The 19,384-nt window shown below is 53.8% G+C and overlaps 1 protein-coding gene across 9 annotated transcripts in view; it reads right to left on the minus strand.

Moving 5' to 3' along the window:
• Positions 1-18,416, minus strand: part of LOC107211056 (mitochondrial Rho GTPase 2) — a 44,039-nt gene extending 25,623 nt beyond the window's left edge. For 2 of the 9 annotated variants that reach the window (XM_033517861.1, XM_015642518.3), the window contains exons 1-26: positions 18,267-18,403; positions 18,000-18,176; positions 17,609-17,726; positions 16,850-17,020; positions 15,544-15,667; positions 15,136-15,254; positions 14,932-15,041; positions 13,678-13,908; positions 12,950-13,018; positions 11,916-12,026; positions 11,267-11,412; positions 10,996-11,053; positions 9,706-9,824; positions 9,153-9,314; positions 8,394-8,521; positions 6,882-6,998; positions 6,153-6,388; positions 5,623-5,762; positions 4,995-5,125; positions 3,362-3,492; positions 2,833-2,994; positions 2,430-2,558; positions 1,802-1,935; positions 1,682-1,719; positions 1,146-1,265; positions 550-729 (exon numbers count right to left, since the gene is read on the minus strand). In XM_033517861.1, the coding sequence (XP_033373752.1) occupies positions 550-729; positions 1,146-1,265; positions 1,682-1,719; positions 1,802-1,935; positions 2,430-2,558; positions 2,833-2,994; positions 3,362-3,492; positions 4,995-5,125; positions 5,623-5,762; positions 6,153-6,388; positions 6,882-6,998; positions 8,394-8,521; positions 9,153-9,314; positions 9,706-9,824; positions 10,996-11,053; positions 11,267-11,412; positions 11,916-12,026; positions 12,950-13,018; positions 13,678-13,908; positions 14,932-15,041; positions 15,136-15,254; positions 15,544-15,667; positions 16,850-17,020; positions 17,609-17,726; positions 18,000-18,176; positions 18,267-18,377 (3,472 nt within the window). In that variant the 5' untranslated portion in view covers positions 18,378-18,403. Of the gene's footprint in view, positions 1-549; positions 730-1,145; positions 1,266-1,681; positions 1,720-1,801; positions 1,936-2,429; positions 2,559-2,832; positions 2,995-3,361; positions 3,493-4,994; positions 5,126-5,622; positions 5,763-6,152; positions 6,389-6,881; positions 6,999-8,393; positions 8,522-9,152; positions 9,315-9,705; positions 9,825-10,995; positions 11,054-11,266; positions 11,413-11,915; positions 12,027-12,949; positions 13,019-13,677; positions 13,909-14,931; positions 15,042-15,135; positions 15,255-15,543; positions 15,668-15,803; positions 16,435-16,849; positions 17,021-17,608; positions 17,727-17,999; positions 18,177-18,266 lie in introns of those variants that run through there. The other 7 variants (XR_004499420.1, XM_015642521.3, XM_015642520.3 and 4 more) reach the window with 7 other exon arrangements.
• Between the last annotated feature and the right edge of the window lie 968 nt (positions 18,417-19,384).

Here is a 19,384-nt window from a genome sequence, read left to right on the forward strand (position 1 = left end):
ACAGCCATGCCTCATGCTCCAGGCACTCCTGTGAAACCATGAGCCCCACAGCTCCTGGACTGTAACAGGAGCACTGGGGACAGTTTTATCCTGAGGCTTTCCAACAAGTGCTGCTGGGGCTGAGCGCTGGCAGCTGCCTGCTGCTGGCAGGTCGCCACGCACCGCTGCAGCTCCCAGGCTGTGCAGCTATTAATAGAGCCATTGGGAGCTTTAATTGCAGCTGGATTTAATGGGATGTGCCACTCAGAGATGATACTGGCTGAAGACAGGCTCCTGGTGTGTCCAGAAGCAGCAGCAGGGAAACAGCCAGAAAAACAAGCAGTTTTAGGGATCAATGTGAGCTTCCCTCAATACTGACTTCCCCTGGAAGGTCATGCCCAAGGGAAAACTCCTAAGAAACATGTTGCAGCCTTTCACCTCACAGCTCAGAGCACGTGTCTGGGTCTCTCTGCCCTGAAATAATAATGATCTTTCTTTGGTTTTGGGGGATAGACCAAGCTGCCACGCAGGCCTGCAGCTCTGTACAAACTGGCAGTACCCCTGAGTTACCGTTTGCTGGTTTTTCAGGAGACCTCGGGCTCTCCAGCCTCACTTTGGGCCTCACAATTGGCTCCTCATTCCCATCTGATTCCACCACAAGGACTGAGACATCTTTGTGCCCATTTGCCACCTTCCTGCTGTTGCCTGGCAGGTCTGCTTCCTCCTCCCTGTCCGACTCAGAGAAAATACCTGGGGAGGAAAATGAGTGGCAAGATGGAACCATCCAAGGACACTTCAGGCCCACTCCATGTGTGCCTGACCCCTTGACTTCTGGCAGTGTCATTCCCCTGCTCTGTGGAACAGTCCAGCTGTTAGGGTGGAGGGCAAAGCAGACAATTCCTATTAGGAATGGCCACCAAGGTGTTTAGCACAGTCAGAGAAGCTGTGCCAGCAGCTCAGTATGTGGAGGAGAGCAGAGGACAAAGGGGTGCTGAACCCCAGTGCGTATGGGCTTTGCCCAGCTTAGGGGAAAGAGCTGCAGACTGGTCTGTCAGTCTGCCAGAAGGGATCACAGGTAGGGATGGCTCCAAGGATGCTGCTGAACTAGGCAAGTTTTTCCTAAAACAAGGTTAATTTTCCCCTGTCCTGCAAGCAGTTCCTCTTACTTTGAAATCCTGCTGGGTGGACAGGGCTGATATCCAAACATGGTGGGGAGGACAGCAGTGGAAGAGGCACTGTCGGCCGAGGGGTCTCAGAGATGTCCTTGGGCTGCTCAGAGCTGCTGTCTGGGAAAGGAAAAGGCTTGGTGTCACTTCCTTCACCCCACGCTCCTCTCATCCTTCTGGATGGTGACACCTCCAAGCTCAGTTTTCCAGCTTCCATAGAAGCCAATTCTCTGTGTTTTAAGAAAGAGAGGGACAGAGAGAGAGGGACAATGAGGGACAAAGAGGACAGAGGAGATGGAGGCAGAGAAAGACAGAAAGCAAAAGGTGAAAATCTACAAGAAAGCCCAGAGTGGCTCTGCTCAGAACATCCCCACCTAGGCAGACTGAGAGGTGCCAATTAATTTGAGATTGTCCTTCAAGGCTAATTAGCTGGTTTGGCCCCCACTACACAGTTCCCTCAGGGAAGGAACAATCCCCCCAAATCCCTACCCCCTGGAAAAGCTGCCAGCACAACTCATGGGAAGAGGCAGACTCACCTGACCTCAGCGGCAGAGTGGACACGGGGGAACGAGCCCTGGGAAGATGAGGAGACTGAAGTCACACAGGGATGGGGCAGGGAAAGGGGACATAGGGAAGGCACTGCCCAGCACCATTACCTGGCTGGGGATGACTTGACTGGAGGTGGAGCTAGGAAATCCCAGAGGAAGATGGCATCCCCAACGCTGATGACATGCTCTTGGTCTGGGGTGAAGGCGACCTGGCGCACGGGCTCCGAGTGGCCGATGAACACCTGGGAGAGAGCACGCCTTGAATCCCACATCACCACCTGGCCTGTCAGGATGGGGTTACTCCACTCCCTGTCCTGCACAGCCTGCTCTGCAGGCATCAGCAGAAGGTCCAGAAGAGGATCTATGGGCTGATCAACCTGGGGCCAACCTCCAACACAGTCATTGGGAGAAGGAAGCAAAAGCTGAAGAGTTCAAAGTCTTATCCTGCCTCTGAAGCCTTGGGTGAATCCTTTTCCTCCACACACGGCCCTGTCCCTAACACACAGCTATCACCTACTGCTGTCCTTTGCAGAGGGTCTCACTGGGGTGCTCTGGCAGCCCCAGCCTGTGCCCACTGCTGCTCATTGTTACAATGTGGGATCGGGGCTGCATTTCTCTGCTGGGCAAACTGGGACTGGGGACACTGGGCCAAGTCATACAGAGCCCATTTGCTGCTCTCTTCTCTGGGGATTGAGCAGTGCAACACCACCCCCTTCCCTCCCTGCATTGGCAGTACCTGGAAGTTGATGTTGAAGCGCATTTGATAGTCCCACACTTTGATGACCTTGTCACCAGCAGTGAGCAGGTACTGGCCATCCTTGCTCAGTGCAAAGGAGGAACAGGTCAGCCTGTGCACAGGGGACACCTGAGGACAAGAAATGGCACCAGCAGCCTTAGCTGAGCTTTCATATCCTTATTTACACTTCAGCAAGAGAACAGCAGTGTGACAGTGTGGAAAACAAGGACAAGCTCAGGCTCATCCCGAGCACGAGCGCACTGGGACAGCTGCAGGCTTCCCACTTGTGCTTCTTTGAAGCCTGTGAGCTCCAGGAGGAGGTTTTCTCTCATTTAACCTCCCACAGAGACATGAAATTCTCAGCCCTCACAGGAGACCTCGTGGATGAACTTCAGTGTCCTACCTCTCGCACCAGCCGTCCGGTTTTTGCATCAAGCACAAGGATTTTATTGGAAGAAGTGGACACCAGGAGCTCACCCTGAGGCACAGGACCAAAGCAGACCTTCACTGCAGAGTCCAAGATGGTGCTGTGCAGGTCGAGGATGCTGATGTCCACCCTCAGCAGCTGTGGAACAAAGAGCCGCTGAACAAACACTGCAGGAGCCGCAGGATTTCTCCCTAACACAAAGCTATAGAGTCCCCTGGACCCTTCCCTTCCCACTTGATCAGGGGCTGCAGGTCCAGGCAATGCCCAGGAGAGCAGGTCAAGAGTGAGGTGAGAACTGACAGTCTCCACAGCACCTCTCCAAATCATATTTCTAGATGGGAATGAGGCCAGAGGAGAAGAACCCGTGAATTTGTTATTTCTGTCTCAGAGAAGGGAAAACAGGGAGCTGACTGTCAGCTGGTGCCCCACACCCTGATCCACCTAACCCTACAGAGTTTCCAGGGGACCCTCCTGTCCCCAGGAGCGAGGGGAGTCTGCTGGGTACCTCATCGAGTGAGCAGGCCTCCATCACTGTCACCACGTACTTGGAGGGCCCCACGAAGGCCAGCAGGCGACTGTCCCCACTGACCACCAGAGTGTCCACGCCACCGCCAGCGTCCCGGGCCACCACACTGCCTGGGGGACACAGCAAGACACTGAGGAGCAGCAAAGCCCATTCTGATGGTGCTGCTGAGCAGCAGCTGCAGCTTCTCCTGCAACCTGTACTGTAGGAGATGCTACAAATTTTACTTAAGATACCCAGAATGTGCAGTGAACCAGCTCAAAAACAAGGTTGAGATGCACAGCTTGTTGCCTGAGTGAACATGCAGCATTTTCAAGGAGAGCAGAACAAAGTCAAAGGAATAAAATTGATTTTAGGGCTTATTTTTTTAGCGTTACAAGAGGCTGTGATGAGGAGCTCTGTGAGATCTTGGCTGCAGCCTGGGTGTCTGAACCCAGAGCAGAATGAGGTCAGTGCTGAACACCACCACACTGATGCCATTCCAGAGGGCAGAGAGACCCAGAGGTCTGAAAATCACAGTAATTACAGCAATTCTCTCTATTTATTCCATGACCATAATTCCACTGTTCTGTCCCTGGAACATGACTAGCCAGCAAACACAGTTTGAGAGCAAAGTCACCATGTGAAGGTCCAGCTGCAGCACTGACAACAAACCTGGGTGATTTTGGATGAATTCCCTGATTCCTCCAACCCCTGTTCTTTCTCCTGCACAGATCCTGGGGCAGATTCCTCCTCTTTGTGCAGTACTGCACTGTATAAAAAATCAGAGTTCCCTTTCCCTGCCCAAGCTTGTGCTGTCACAACTCATTTCCAAAGTGTACATTAAATGTGACACTAATTTTTCCAAACTGCCTTGCCCCTGCCCTGCCTCCAGCTCTCCACCAGCTCCATTCACCAGCACAGAGCAGCTCTGCTGCAGGCAGGATTAGGGCAACAATCCACTTCAAACAAATTAAATTGCACATGCACAGAATGGAAAGAGTCAGGGTTTGGGCATGAATAAATCTGTGACCCCAGCACATTCAGGAAATCATCACATCAGCAGGATGAGAGGATTTGAACCAGGACAGGTAGGTAAGTGCTGGCAGTCACTGGTGTTTGCTCACACAGAAGGTACAAACAGAAAGCACACAATCATTCAGGTTGAGAAAGGCCTCTAAGATCATCAAGTCCACTAAAACATGTCCCCAGGTGCCACATCCTAATGTCTTTTCAATCCTTCCAGGGATGGTGATGAAGAAATTTTCCCATGATCAAATCTAAACCTCTCCTGGCACTTGAGGCCATTTTCCCTTGTCCTGTCCCTGTTCCCTGGAAGCACAGCCCAACCCCTTGGCTGCCCCCTCCTATCTGCAGAGCCAGAAGGGCCCCCTGAGCCTCCTTTTCTCCAGGCTGAGCCCCTTTCCCAGCTCCCTCAGCTGCTGCTGCTGCTCCAGCCCCTTCCCAGCTCTGTTCCCTGCCCTGGACACACTCCAGCCCCTCAGTGTCTGCAGTGTGAGGGGCTGGTACTGGGAAATACCACTCCAAGCAAGCCGAGTTTGGGTTGGCTCTGGTGTCAGGGTGTCTGTGCTAATACAAAAAAAGAAGAAAAGCCATCCCAACCCCAGAGACTTACCCAGGACTCTCAGAACCTGGATTTTCCGTGCTGCAAAGCTGTACAGAGCCAGAGTTCCCTGCAAGCAGGAGCTGAACATCAAATTGCCATCTGGAGAGAAGGTCAGGCCGGTGATCGCAGTGCGGTGCTGCCTGAAAGGGCAGAAAATGTGGGAAAAGGGAAGAGAAAAAGGAATCACAGACAGAGGAAACAGTGGTGATGCTGAGTGTAACATGACAATAAATTAACAGGAACAGAGCAGGACCCCACGGTGCTCACCCCTGTAGCAGCCCAGGACAACCAAGACTCCAACTTGTTGGAAAACTGAGCAGCAAGCACAGTGCTCCAGCCTGGATGAAACCTGCTCCCTCTCCCTTTGCAGCATCCTCCAAATCCCACACTGAGGCTCACAAGGGCTCCCTGCCCAGCTGCTGTCCAGGACAAGCTCTTTCCCACTGCTGTCCACTGGGAAGTCACAAAGAAAGCCCTCATGGCTTTCACAGCTTGGGCTTTCACCACCCGGAGCCTTGGCACAGCGGGATCTGCCCCAAACCCACCCAGCTGGGACCTGAGGCTTGTGGAGCTCCATGATTGTCACTGTGGCTCTGTCTCAACACCAGGACACCCAGTTAGACCCCACTTCACTCACTTGTGCTCCAGCAGGAGGTCAGAGGCAGTCAGGCTGAAGGTCCGCACCACGCCGCTGTCGAAGCCACAGGCCAGGATCTCCCAGTAGGGGTGGAAGGCCACAGTACAGGGAGTTTCCTCTGCAGCTGAAAAGTCATACAGCTGCAGGGAAGAGACACCACGGGCATGAAGCTGGAGAGGACTGGAGCTGCAGCTGGACACAACGGCTCAGCCTCACATCTCCACCATGAGCAGGTCCCTGCTCCTGCCTGGATGGATCCAAAGCCCAGTGAAGTCTTTGGGCATTGAGATAAAGCCCTTGGGTGTTATGGTTTATGCTAAAAAGGAATCTTCAAAAGATGGAGGAGAAGGAAATAGTTTTGTCTAACAATACCTCAGAACTCTGTAGTTCCAAAGGGTCTCTTGCCCACAGTAACCCCCTCATGCTCCAGGGAGGGCTCCTGAACCATGGGGCTTTGATAACTGGACCAAACAGAGAGCAGGGAGACTCTAAATAAACATGAGACACCATCTGCTTCTTGTCTCACCCACCTGCTGCCTGGAGGCGAGGTCCCACACTCGGATGGTGTTATCCTGGGACACTGTTGCTATCTGCCTCCACCTCCCCTCCACTGAGAAGCCCAGCACAGAGTCCTCGTGAGAGCGCATCAGCGTGTTGTAGCCCCGGGCCTGGATATCCAGGTAGCCCAAGTTCCCAGTAGCTGTCGTGGACAGGACTTTGTGTCTGTCTGGGCTGATGCAGACAGAACTCACTGAAGCCTCATGCTCTGGGGAAAGACACAAGAGTCAACAAATCCTCTGGGGAAGGAGCAGCTGGAACACAGCTACAGACCCATGTTTAGGAAAGCAACACCCAAAGGAATGAGCAGCCCACGACCTCAAGACTGAATGCTTGCAGGGGTGAGTTTAGTGACAGATTAGAGAGATTAGTCTCTGCCCTTCCTCATGTCCCTGGGCTCTGCTGTAATGGTGATTGTTCCAAAGACAATCAAGAACTGCTCAACTCCTCCTCTAATTTTTCATAGACAAATGAGCCGTGGCTAGAAGGGCACAGAAATCAAGATGGGAAATTCTATCCCAGGAGATCCTGCCCTTCTCCTGGGAGTTACAAGAATAAACACAAATAATTGCCCCTGAAGACTTCCAAGCCAGTGAGCCCTGGGAGCAGCACATGTAACACAGCCCTCAATCGTGGGGATTGCTGTGGGAGCTGCAGCAGGAGATGTGGAGCTCTGAAGCACCACTCTCACCTCCACTCACCTGCCTCTAAGACAGCAGCTGAGAAGTCCAGTGGCCACAGCCTCATGTAGCCATCCTCTGATCCCGTGGCACAGAAGGTCAGGGACATGCTGATACTGTTTATAGCAATCCCAGGGCCTGGAAACCCAAAACCAGCACCTCTTTATACAGGTGAAACAAGAAAACTCAACCTGAGAGGGGAAGAGCTTAGCCTGGTAATTCACCCACAGCAGCTGGAGCCTGAGGAGGATGAAGGAACCCCACAGTGACTGGCACAAGAGGCTGAAGAGTCTCAGCCAGCCCTCCTCAGGGCTCCCAACTCCTCTTTACCATTGTGAAACTCTTGCCAAGCACAAAAAATTCTACCCCTGCCTCAAACAGGATCCTATAGCAAAGGATATCCCACATTAACTGCCTGAGGTACAAAACCTTTCACTGCCATGTCCCAAAGCCTCTCTGTGGAAGGGAGATTCAGATCCACAAACTGGGAGATTTTGATTCATAGAATCATTAAGGCTGGAAAACCTCTTTGAGCACAACCATCATCCCACCACCAGCCCATGTCCCCAAGTGCCCATCCACAGGCTTTTTAAACATTTCCAGGGAGAAACTGGGGAGCCAGTTTCAATGCCTTACCACACTTTCAGTCAAGAAATTTTCCCCAATATCCAACCTAAATTCAGGTATAAAGGCCATAAGTGAGAGCCAGCACTGAGACCAGAAGGCACCAAGGACTCTGTTTCATCTCCTCTTGGGCCCTTTCTTACCCAATAAGTGAGAACTGTAGTTACACACCTCTCAGAAGCCAAATTATAGATTAATTTGTTCGATTTGCCAAAGCAAACTATGCACTAAGTTTTAAGATACCAGAGCAATCACACTTGAAAGTGAATTCTTCCTGCTGCTCAAATTAATGGAAGAGCTGAAAGTTGTTCTACTTAATGGAGAGCAACAAAGATTCCCCAAACGCTCTGCACCAGCTGAATAATGAAAAAATCCCCAAATTCATCTTTTTTGTTAATCTTAGTTCTTTTTCCATCTCTCCATTAAGCCTCCCATCAGCAAATGAAGACCTTGTTTCATGTTTCTAAAAGTAGTGTTTCTCTGAAAGTGCAATCAGCATTTAAAATGCTAAAATCTTTCTTAAAACGATACTTTGCTGTACTAAGGAAGATTATTTGCAGTCCTTAAGAGGCAAATAGCAATGATCTAATCAACCCCAAAATAATCCTTCAGCAGTAGGTAAAGAGCTGGTTGGTTTGAGCAGATTTCTGACCCTGATGGTGGTGGAGGTGGTCCCTGGTTGTTGTGTCCCTTTCCCTGCCTGTTCCTGATCCCACCTGAGCTGTTCCTGCTCCCACCTGAGCTCTTCCCTGCCTGTTCCTGTTCCTGATCCCACCTGAACTATTCCCTGCCTGTTCCTGCTCCCACCTGAGCTCTTCCCTGCCTGTTCCTGTTCCTGCTCCCACCTGAGCTGTTCCCTGCCTGTTCCTGCTCCCACCTGAGCTGTTCCCTGCCTGTTCCTGATCCCACCTGAGCTCTTCCCTGCCTGTTCCTGCCCATCCTCCTGGGGCTGTGCAGGCAGCAGGCGCCGTGCACTGCGCACACAGACATTCTTGTAGTCCACCTCCAGCACGTGGCCACTCCTGCTGCACACAAAGCTGTAAAGAAAAAAACAAACCAGGAAAGATTTGCTTTAGTAAATTCCACCTTGGTTTACCTTGGTTAAACTGGTTTGTGTAAAATTAGAGGTCAATAAAGTGTCCAAGTCAGAGCTTCCTATTTGGTTTCCTGACCCTTTGGAACGGAAATTAGCAGAAGATGTAAAAGCTTGCCATAAACTCCAGAAAGGAGCCTCCCTCTGCCACAGGCTGGCTGAGCTGACAGCTCTGCCTTTGTGGGACAACATGAGGTGGCAACAAAGGTCTGGCTTTGATGATTAAAATAAAACAACAAAGTGTGTGTCTGTGTGCAAGAGGATGTGTACCCAGCTCCTCCCCCTGACCCAGGAATCCAACAGTGAGCTTCAGGTGGGGAGAGAGTCACTAAATATGGCAGAACAGCAGCATGGCAAGAGGAAAGAGGCTGTTCTGTGAGCAGGCAAATCCCTTTTGGGAGGTGACACATATTGACTGGGGGGAGCCCCTCCCAGCTCCAAAAGGCAGCTGGATCTTGAGGGAGAGCCCCAGCAGAGCACCACGGTCAAGGGGGAAGGCAAATGCTAAGCAGGGAGAGCTGCAGAGCTCCCTCCTGCTGGGCTGCCCAGGACAGGTGACAGTGACAGGCCCTTACAGTGCACGGTCCTCTGGGTCCTGCTGGAGCCCCGGGCCCTCCTCGAAGGCCAGGTCGGTGAAGTGCAGGGAATGGTACTCGCCCAGCCTGACGGGACACGAGCGCAGGGCTCCGCTCCGCACTCGCCACAGCCTGATGTTGTCCCGGCCACACGACACCATCCTGTCCCAGGAGACACAGCCTGAGCACCAGGATGGGGCTCCCCACGCCCCTGAGGGAAGGGCAGTGTCCCAAGGGCCACTGACAGTAAGAAGTGAGAACAGGAATGGCAACCAGATGGCTGCAGCACCACAACTCCCCCCCCAAGCTGTGCCAGAGTTATTGATTAAAAATGGTTTGGGGTGAAGGGAATTTAAAGCTCATCTTGTTCCACCCCCTGGCCATGGGAAGCAACACTGTTCACTATCCCAGGTTGTTCCAAGTCCTGTCCAACCTGGCCTTGGACACTTCCAGACATGGAACCCTGTGCCAGGGCCCCCCCACCCTCACAGGGAAAAATTTCTTCCCAATATCTAAGAATCAATACTTTCAATTTCTTTTCCTAGCACACTACCTGGTATCATCAAAAAAAGCAATCTTCATGGCCTGGATGTCCACATCTGTGTGTGTTTTGGTCAGCACAGTCACGCTTCCACCACGGGTCACCTGAGCAGTGTTCCACACCACCACCATCTGAAGCAAGAAAATTCGATGGGAGAGCTGCTCAGAACCTTGGCAGCAGAAGAGCTTTTCATCCAGCAGCTGCTCCAGAGCTGGGCACAAGGTATTGATAACAGAGCTGGAGCAGGGAAATAAAACCCATTGCACAGAGGGTTTAGGACAGTCCAACAGCTTTGCAAAGCTTCATGGCACTATCCTTGTCTGAAATCCATAATTAGAGGTTCTAAATCCCAGAGCTGCCTGGCAACAGGGCTCAGACTTGGAAAGAAAATCCACAGAGCAGTGGGAACTCTGCCTGCTGGGATATAGGAGCTGTCCCAGGGCTGAGGGAGCCAGAGGCAACACATGTCCACCGCTCAGTACAGGTCTGTGTGCCCTCAGTGCCCATCACTGGGGCTGGAGTCAAACCCTCTGCCTAAAGCAAAGGGGCAGGTGCCTGCAGAAATGCAGGAGGATGCTCTGCATTCCAGCACGGTGTTAAAAACCAAACCCAGCATCACCTCAGAGGCTGGCATGGGCTGAGGCACCCCCATTCTCCCACCCTGCTTTCACCCCACTGATCCCAGCTCCCACATGGATCACAGAATGCTGCCACATGCTGGGAAAAACACTGAACACTGTGTGGTTTTTTCCTTCACTTAGTGATGGCACAGCTAATTGCTGATGGTCGTCACTAAAGGATGAAAACAGTGGATGAAAAACAGTTCCACTGACAAAACAAAACCTCCAGTCCCATGGAACAAGTTTATTTTTGACTGCTACACGTGGATCTGCGTCATCCCCAGCTACAAAGGTGGGCGGCAGCTCCAGTGCCCGCCACCCCTTCCCACAGCAATGCCTGGAGCTGGAAGATTTCACCTCACATCTTGTCCTAAATGCTATTAAAATAAAGATATAATCCTGTCACCCTGCCTGGGTCCTAGCTGGGACCACTCCAGGGATAGAACAGCCCCAAGGCACAACCCCAGCAGGTCTCTCCAGCTGCTTCCAAAGGGAATTGTTTGCTTGCAGCTGAGGAACAGCCACAAGCATCAGGCAGAGTCCCAAGGCAGCTAAGGAGAAAGGGATGTCCCCCAAGAACATGTCTAGGAAAGCAGAGAGCAGAGGTTTGCCTGGAAAATAACTACAGAATGTGGGAGAACAGCTCTCTCAGGGAAACCTCCCAGCCCGTGTCAGCTCTCACCGTTTTGCTGTGCACATCCCTCCCGACTCCACACAGAACAGCTCCACTGTGGGAAAAGCTGCAAGAAGAGAGACCTAGTGAAAAACAGCTCCTTGTACCCTGGGTTCATCCTCACAGGGCATAAAAGTGGACAATAAAAGGGGACAAGTTGTGGGGATGGGGAGACAGCAAGACCTGGGGAACAAGCTCAGGCAGCTGTAATTCACCCCTGGAAGAGCACGGAGAAGCTGCTGTGCTGAGATGCTGAACACACACAGGCACTGACACCCACCTGAGGGACACGAGGGACTGCAGGTAGGTTTTGAAGAGGCAGAGGCAGGTTCCTGTGGGGAAGTCCCAGAGACGCCCCACGCTGCGGGGCCCGGCCTGTGCCGAGGCCAGCAAGGTGCTGCTCCCGCTGAACGCCAGCACCGACACCTGTGGGAAGTGATGCCTTCAGTTGTAGCTTTCAGATCTTCCAGACTCTGCACTGCATTAGTATGCAACTCTGAACTTCATATCATGTGTTAGCAAATTCTCCTCAGTGTAGTCAGACACAACAATCCTTTCCCAGCCCAACAACCAAAGACACAGTTGCAGCTTCAGGCCCAAAAAGTGTAAACAGCAAATTGAGGGGAGCAGTCTGGGAGGATGGGACTGTAGAACCTGGAGCTGGAATTGGACAATTATCTCAACACAGAAATGAACCAAAATTTATAAAAGTGTGAAAAGTTATGGCCAAATGTCCACCTTGGGTGTAGCCTTGGCCAGGCTCTTGTACTGCCCAAGGTGATCCTTTGAAGGTCTTCTTAATAAATGCCCACTTTATTCCCTTAACACTGTCCAGCCTCTGTCCCAGGCAGCCTCTCAAGGCATCAGAAGCACTGTGAGACAGGAGAGCTGGCACCAGCTGCAAGGACAGGGCTGGCATCAGGACTCACCTTGTCTGTGTGGCCAAGGAAGAACCTCTGCTCGCCAGTCTTGAGCAGCAGGGCGACGATGACGGCGTGGCAGGGGTACACCACAGCCGTGCTGTCCCGTGTCCACAGAGCCTGCAGCACCAACACAGGGGACACAGCTCCAGAACTGCCCCACAGCCCAGGCTCAGAGTGATTCTCCAGCCCTGGATGTGTCCAAGGTCAGGTTGGATGGGGTGTGGAACAATCTGAGCTAGTGGGAGGCGGCCCTGGCCATGGTAGGGGATGGAATGGGATGGGCTTTAAGGTCTGTTCCCTATTATTGAACAGCAGATCCAAGGAAAACGACATTGCTGGCAGAGCCTTGAACTGACTGAACCAAACCAACCCTTCTTTTACCCCAACACAGACCCCGTGTGCCACAGAAACAATCCAGCACACAGACCTTCCTTTCCAGCCTCCAACAAAGCAGCACCAGTTTTAACGTGTTAAAAAGATGTGAAATTCAGTGAAGGGTCTGATGAGAAGCAGCTGGGGGGGCTCAGCCTGGACCTTCTGCATCTCCACAACTCCCTGACAGAGGGGGCAGCCAGATGAGGGTCAGGCTCTGCTCCCAGGGACAAAGGGAGGAAACAGCCTCAAGTTTGGCCAGAGAAGGTTTAGGTTGGATATTGGGAAAACTTCACTGAAAGGATGGTCAGGCACTGGCACAGCTGCCCAAGGCAGTGGTGGGGTCACCATCCCTGGAGGGATTTAAAAGACACGTGGATGTGGCACTTGTGGACATGGGTCAGTGGTGGGCCTGGGAATCCTGGGAAAACCAGCTGGAATGGATGTCCTTTGAGGGCTTTTCCATCCTATGATTCTAACGGGCCCCATAATTTTTAATTCACCATCCTAACAGCACAGCAGTTGTCACAGATGCTCAGGCCCACCCACTTTGGGATCATTTTACACATCAAGCAGTGCCACACCCAGCTGCATTTCACAGCTCCAAAACATCCATATCCTGGCCACACAGTGACAGACCAACTCCCCAGATCATCCAAGCCACTCACCCATTTGCTGTTGCAACCTCCAAAGCCAATAATTGTTCTCAGCTTCAGGATGGGATCTGGTACAAGCCCCTGGAAAAGAAAACCAGACAGCACCATCATGTTTAGAGCCAGGCTGGGATCTTCCCTCCATGGAGCACCCCAGTGCCATGGCTCAGCTCTCTCTGAAGTACAGAAGCAGCTTTGGGTTTCTCCTGTCAGAGGGGACAACTTTAAAGCATTTAACCTGGCAGAGTCCAAGCTGGCAGCAGGAGCTGGGGCTTCTGAGTTAAGCAGCTCTCCCATCCAACCTCAGTGATGCCCAGGGCCACTGGGAGAATCCCAGACTTGTCTGAGTTGGAAGGGACCTTAAAGTCTATCCACTTCCAAACCCCTGGCCACAGACAGGGACACTTTCCATTATCCCACACTGCTCCAAGCCCTGTCCAACTTGGCCTTGGACACTTCCAGGGCTGTCCTGCAGGCCAGGGCTCACCTGTGGGATGGCATAAGGGCCAGAGCCCTTCCTGTGCACACCTGGGCAGACCTATGGCTCAAGGGCAGCATATTTGAACTCAGGGTGCCTCTGTCGAGGCAATAGGGTGCTGGTGGGAAGAGCTGCTCATCAGAAAAAGGCATCTTTTGGACTCTAAGTTTAACAAACTCCAGCGTGAACCTTGCATTCCCTCTCTCCCTTCATTAGAAATGAACACCCCAGAGCCACCTCATGACCCCTGCAGAACTTCAGGTACCTCCTCTGAGCCAGGGGCAGCTGGGGTTGTGTGTCCCCCGCTCCGATGAGCATAGACATGGATGCCACCATCATCACTGAGTGGCAGTGGCTGTCCCATGTCCCCCACAGCGTGCAGCCTCTGCCTCTCCTCCAGCCCAGGGTCTCCAGCAGGCACAGCTCTCAGAGGCCCTGGGACTGCCAGGTGAACCTCAGGGATGCTTTTCGTGATTCCAGGACACTGATGTGGCACCTGAGAAGGAGGAAAACCTCAGACAGAGTTCAATTCTCCTCCCAGTGCCCTCCACCTGCCCAGGGGCAGAGACAGGGAGACACCCACGTCTGTCCTGAGGGCTCTTCACAACAACACAGGAAAAGGAAAAGATGGGGAGGGAGAGCAGCCCTGTGGCAACCTGGCTTGGACAGGTTGTTAACCAGCTGCTCTCCTTACACTCCCAGTATTGTCAGTGCACACTTCATCTCCACACAGCAAACCAGAGCCTTGTCCAAATGCTGCTGGAGCTCCGGCAGGTTTGGGACCACTGCCCTGGCGAGACTGCTCAGTGCCCAACCACCCTCTGGGGGAAGAACCTTTATCTAATTTCCATCAAAACCTCCTCTGATACAGCTCCAGCTGTGCCCTGGGTCCTGTCCCTGTCACTGAGGTCAGAGCTGCCCCTTGGGAGGAGCTGCAGCCCCTGACCTCAGTCTCTTTTCCTCCATCTGATCAAACCAAGTGACTGCTGCACCCCTTACTCTTCCCCTCTAGACTCTTCACCATCCTCATGGCCATCCTTTGGACACCCTCCAACAAGAGAGGTTCTGCTCCTCAGTTTCTCCCTCTCCACAGCAGGAGGATGGCTTCCCCCAGTCCCTCTCCCAACACCCACCACCAGGCTGGTAAGCTCCCACATCACCCCAGCAATCCCAGCTCCATGCACTGCTCTGCTCCCTGAGGGCACTGATCACATTCCTTAGACTCCAGACCTCATTTCCTTATCCATAATTTGAAGACACACCGATCTGCTGCCCCCACAGAGACAGGGAAGACGGATGTCTGGAAATTTCAAGGTGCTTGGTACATCTCCTGTCTCTGTGCTACAACACACTGAACCCCCAGCCAGTCACTGCAGGGCTGTGGTCACCAGACCGTGACTGGAACAGCTGCCAATGACAACAAGCTGCTTCTACATCTTAAATTAAGACACAGATGCAGGGAAAAGCTCCATGGGAAACAGAAAGGAAGGGGCTGCAGCCTCCTTCACAGTGCACTTACAGCTTTGGGCCTGGTTATGGGCTCTACAAGGGACAGGCGGTCACAGACTGCTCGGGGGAGTGTCACCAGCTGGGTCAGTGGGTGGCTGGGCTCCTCCAAGACTTGGTCACCTGGGCAACACAAGGAGCAGGTCGAGCTCTTTTGGAAACCCAGAGCACCCAACTGGGGTGGCACAGCCTGGGCTGCTGTCCCCAGAATTCCCACCTGCCACAGGATGTGGTAAGCTCTTCTGAATGGAGTTGTGCAGCAGCTTAGCTCCCTCAGATGGGAACCTGAGCAGAACCAGAGGAAGGCAGCGTGTCACAGGGATATTGCATTGGCACCTGGAAATATCACTTGGTACCTCAGCCTGGCACTGAGGCCTCTTCACTGTCTCTTATGAAATCCCTCCCCTTTTGCCTCATGGTCCTCCAAATACAGGGGTACCAAAGGCAGATGACACCAAGGGTGTCTTTGTAACAGCACCTAAATGCTGGAGGTGGGGGGACCAAAATGCCCACCCAAGCCCCAGGTTCACCTGGATCTGTCGTTCCTTAAGTGGCACAGCTCATCCTGCCCTTCCCAGGGGTGTGGGGAGGCCTGGGAGCTGCAGTGGGATCAGAGCAGCCATACCTGATGTAGTCATAGAGGTCGTGCCACTTCTGCCCCTTGGGCACAGGGAAGGCAAATTCCCGGGGCATGGGAGCGACGCCGCGGCAGGACAGGTCACTGAGCCGGGCCTCAGCCAGTGTCACACCTGGCAGGACAGGGACACACACACAGTCAGCTCTCCAGCCACAGGGAGCTGCCTGAAAGCACCATGGGATACAGGCACAGACCACTTCCCACCTGAGAAACAAGGATCACGAGCCTGAGGTTTGCAGCAAACCCACCTTGCACAGGTGCATTCCTGTAACTCTCAACCTCCAAGGAAGAGCCCAGAGCACAAACCCTTGGACTTCAGTTATAACCCCCAGGTTATAGATCTGTGTCATTTCTGTTCACTGATTCAGCAGTTTCACATGATCCCTCTTAAAGCTCATTGCTCATTTTCTTGTCTTATTTCCTCCATGGAAAGTGAAACAGGAAAGGTTTCAGGAAAGGTACAATAAGTTTCAGGAGTTTCAAAGCAGCACCTATAACTTCTTCCTCACTGATGCTTCCCAGCAAGCCAGGCAGTTCAGACAGAATTCCAGCACGAAAAAGGAAAGACAGAAAACAAAGGATTTCACCAAAGTACCTCTGCCATGCTGAGCAGGTGGATAAAAAAAGCAGGTTGGAAGATTTTTGACACAAAAAAAGCACAGGCTCTTACAGCAGATAAAAGCACAAGTCTTGCAGAAGTGAGGCTTGATGACACCTTTCATTCTTACCCCTGAAACAAGTTCTAACCTTAGAAAGATATTTAACTTTACTCTTTTCATTCACTTTTGCAGCTAGAAAATGAGAGGATGCTTGCCTCCAGAGTTTGGGAGACTGTATTCCATTCCAGATTTCCTTCCAGTGCCTAAAGGGGCTCCAGGAGAGCTGCAGAGGGACTGGGGACAAGGGATGGAGGGACAGGACACAGGGAATGGCTTCCCAGTGCCAGAGGGCAGGGATGGATGGGATATTGGGAAGGGATTGTTCCCTGGCAGGGTGGGCAGGCCCTGGCACAGGGTGCCCAGAGAAGCTGTGGCTGCCCCTGGATCCCTGGAAGTGTCCAAGGCCAAACTGGACAGGGCTTGGAGCCACCAGGGCTAGTGGAAGATGTCCCTGCCTGTGTAGAAACTGAACACTGTACCAAGTATTTTGTCCCTTCTGTTCCCATCATAAAGCATCAGCAGACCAGTGCTCTGCCAGGGCTGCAAACTCAGCTTTAAACCCCCATGGGCTGCCCCCAGGCTGGGCTGGAGTCTCAGGAGAAAGCAGAGGCCAGTGTGAGCTCTGAGCTCCTCACCTGGCTCAAACAGCAGGTCGCTGGTGCAGAGGTTCTTCACGAGCAGGTTGGAGCAGAGTTTGACCCCCCTGAGGTGGCTGTACCTGCGGCTCAGGTACAGGGACAGGATGGAGGGCAGGTCCAGCACCAGGCACGTCCAGCGCACGTCAGCTGTGGCTGCTCCAGCAGCACCTGAGGAGAACAGGACAGGTGGGAAAAGGGATGGTGGGAAAGAGCCTACAAACATGTCATTGCTGGACAGGAGACACAAGGTTCACAGGGTTCAGTACAAAATGTTTACCAGGCAGGATTCCCACCAGGCCTGTGCCAAGTGGGAGAAGGGAAAACATGTCTTGTAGTGTCAGGGGTGGGGAAGGACAGACAGGTATCCCACTACCCCCATGGGCTCATGCCTGGCCTGACGCTGCACCCCCTGTTTGGGAGAACAGGGATAGAGGACAGCCCAAGCAGGAGCTACAGCTCCACCCTGGCTGCAGAGGGACTCCTGCTCAGGCCCACCACTGTTATCATAAAATCTTGGAATGCTTTGGGTGGGAGAGACAACCTTAAAACCCATCTCATTCTATCCCCCTGCCAAAGGCAGCAACACCTTCCACTACCCCAGGTTGCTCCACACCCCTGCAAAGCTGTCCTTGGACACTCCCAGGGATGAGGCAGCCACAGCTTCTCCTCAAACACATCGAGCCAACTTGAGAACTCAATTTACTTTCTAACAATTTACTTTGGTGGTGGTGTGCCAGCCCAGCCCCAGCTCCTCACCCCGCCGGGCCGTGCCCTCGCTGGCTGCTCCGCACACGAAGGGGAACTGGAGCCAGGTGGCCGTGGATTTGAACTCCTTGAAGAGGTTGGAGAAGGAGATGCGAACCACCTGGTTTTCCTGAGAAGAGACACACACACGGAGCTTTAGTCACCCTGGTGGCTTTAGCAGGGAAATGCTGCAGAGGAGAAGGCATGTGGCCCTGTCTCCTGTCCCCTCCACATCCGCCGGCCCCAGCGGAGATACCACCAGGATGGAAGCCATCTCCAGCCTGGGGTGACCCACCAGCAGCAAAGAGCAGCCAGGTCTCGCAGCCCCCAGGCCCACCAGTGCCACCCCCAGTCCTTCAGTGAGCCACGATGGCAGTTTAAGAGGCCACCCTGTGTCACAGACCTCGGTGGTGACATCCAGGTGCACGAGGAAGTGTTTGCGGGGCAGGGGCCTGAAGAGCAGGTAGAAGTAGCGCCCTGTGAGCCCCAGGGATTGTGTCCCTGCTCGTGGCAGCTGCAGGTAGCTGCTGGCTGGGTTGGAGCCTCGGATTCGGTAGATTGTTCCCTTCATCCTCGTGTCCTTTGGAAAGCAGGGAAAGATGGGGGATAGGTCAGCACTGCCCACCCTTGGCCAGTGCCCCCCACCCCTCGGTGCTGGTGCCCCCATTACCGTGAGGGCAGCCACGTCCCCCTCCTTGGCAGAGCGCTTCCACTCCTCCACACGGAAGTGCTTGAAGATGTTCAGGTAGGGACGCTGCCAGGCTGCCAGCACCAGGATCATCGGGGGATGGAACCCCAGCCTCGACACCCCCCCATTGCCCCTGTATGCCCCGAGGTTCCCTGCCCCATTAGCACCCTGCATGTCCCGAGTCTCCCCAACCCCAGTGTCAACCTCGTGATGTGAGCCTGTTGACGCCCCCATTATCTCTTTACCCCAATACCCCCAGCTGTGGTGACATCCCCAAGCCCCAGTGTCCTGCTAAGAATCCCATTACTCCCTTCCTTCAGGCCCCTCCAGCCCCAGGAAGGCCCCTGGAACCTCCAATCCCTGAGCTCCTCCAGTCCCAATGACTTCCCCACCACCTCCACACCCCTGACCCTGCTGTCTCTGTGCCCCACACATGGTGACAGACCTGGTGACCCCATGCTCCGTGTCCTCCCACCCTGGTGACAGCCCAGTATCTCCATGTTCCGAGCCTCCCCAGCCCTGGTGGCACCCCGTTAACTCCATGTCCAGAGCCCCCATGCCCAGTGACACCCCCAGTGCGTGCAGCCCCCCAGATCCAGCGACACCCCCGGTACCGCCATACTCCCAATGCCCCACGCCTGGTGACAGTGTCCCCAGTACCGCCATACTCCCAATGCCCCACGCCTGGTGACAGTGTCCCCGGTACCGCCATAGTCCCACTGCCCCACGCCTGGTGACAGTGTCCCCAGTACCGCCATACTCCCAATGCCCCACGCCTGGTGACAGTGTCCCAAGCCCCTCGGCCCCAGTGACGATCCCGTTATTCCCGTGCTCTGAGCCCCAACTCCAACCAACGCTGGCACCGCCACGCTCCAAACCCACCAAGTCCCGGTGCTCCAGGGTCGCCCATGCCCGGAGCCCCCCCATGACCCCTGTGCTCCCCCATCCGCGGTGACACTCCCGGCACCCCGGAGCTCTCGCAGCCGCAGATGCCTCGGTTCCCCCATCCCCACCGACGCCCCACGTCCCCGCCATGCCCGGGAACACCGTGCTTGCCCCGTGCCTCCCCCGTGCTCAGTGACGCCCCCGTGTCCCCCATC

The sequence above is a fragment of the Parus major genome, chromosome 14 (genome assembly GCF_001522545.3).
Source record: "Parus major isolate Abel chromosome 14, Parus_major1.1, whole genome shotgun sequence".
Classification (NCBI taxonomy): Eukaryota; Metazoa; Chordata; class Aves; order Passeriformes; family Paridae; genus Parus; species Parus major.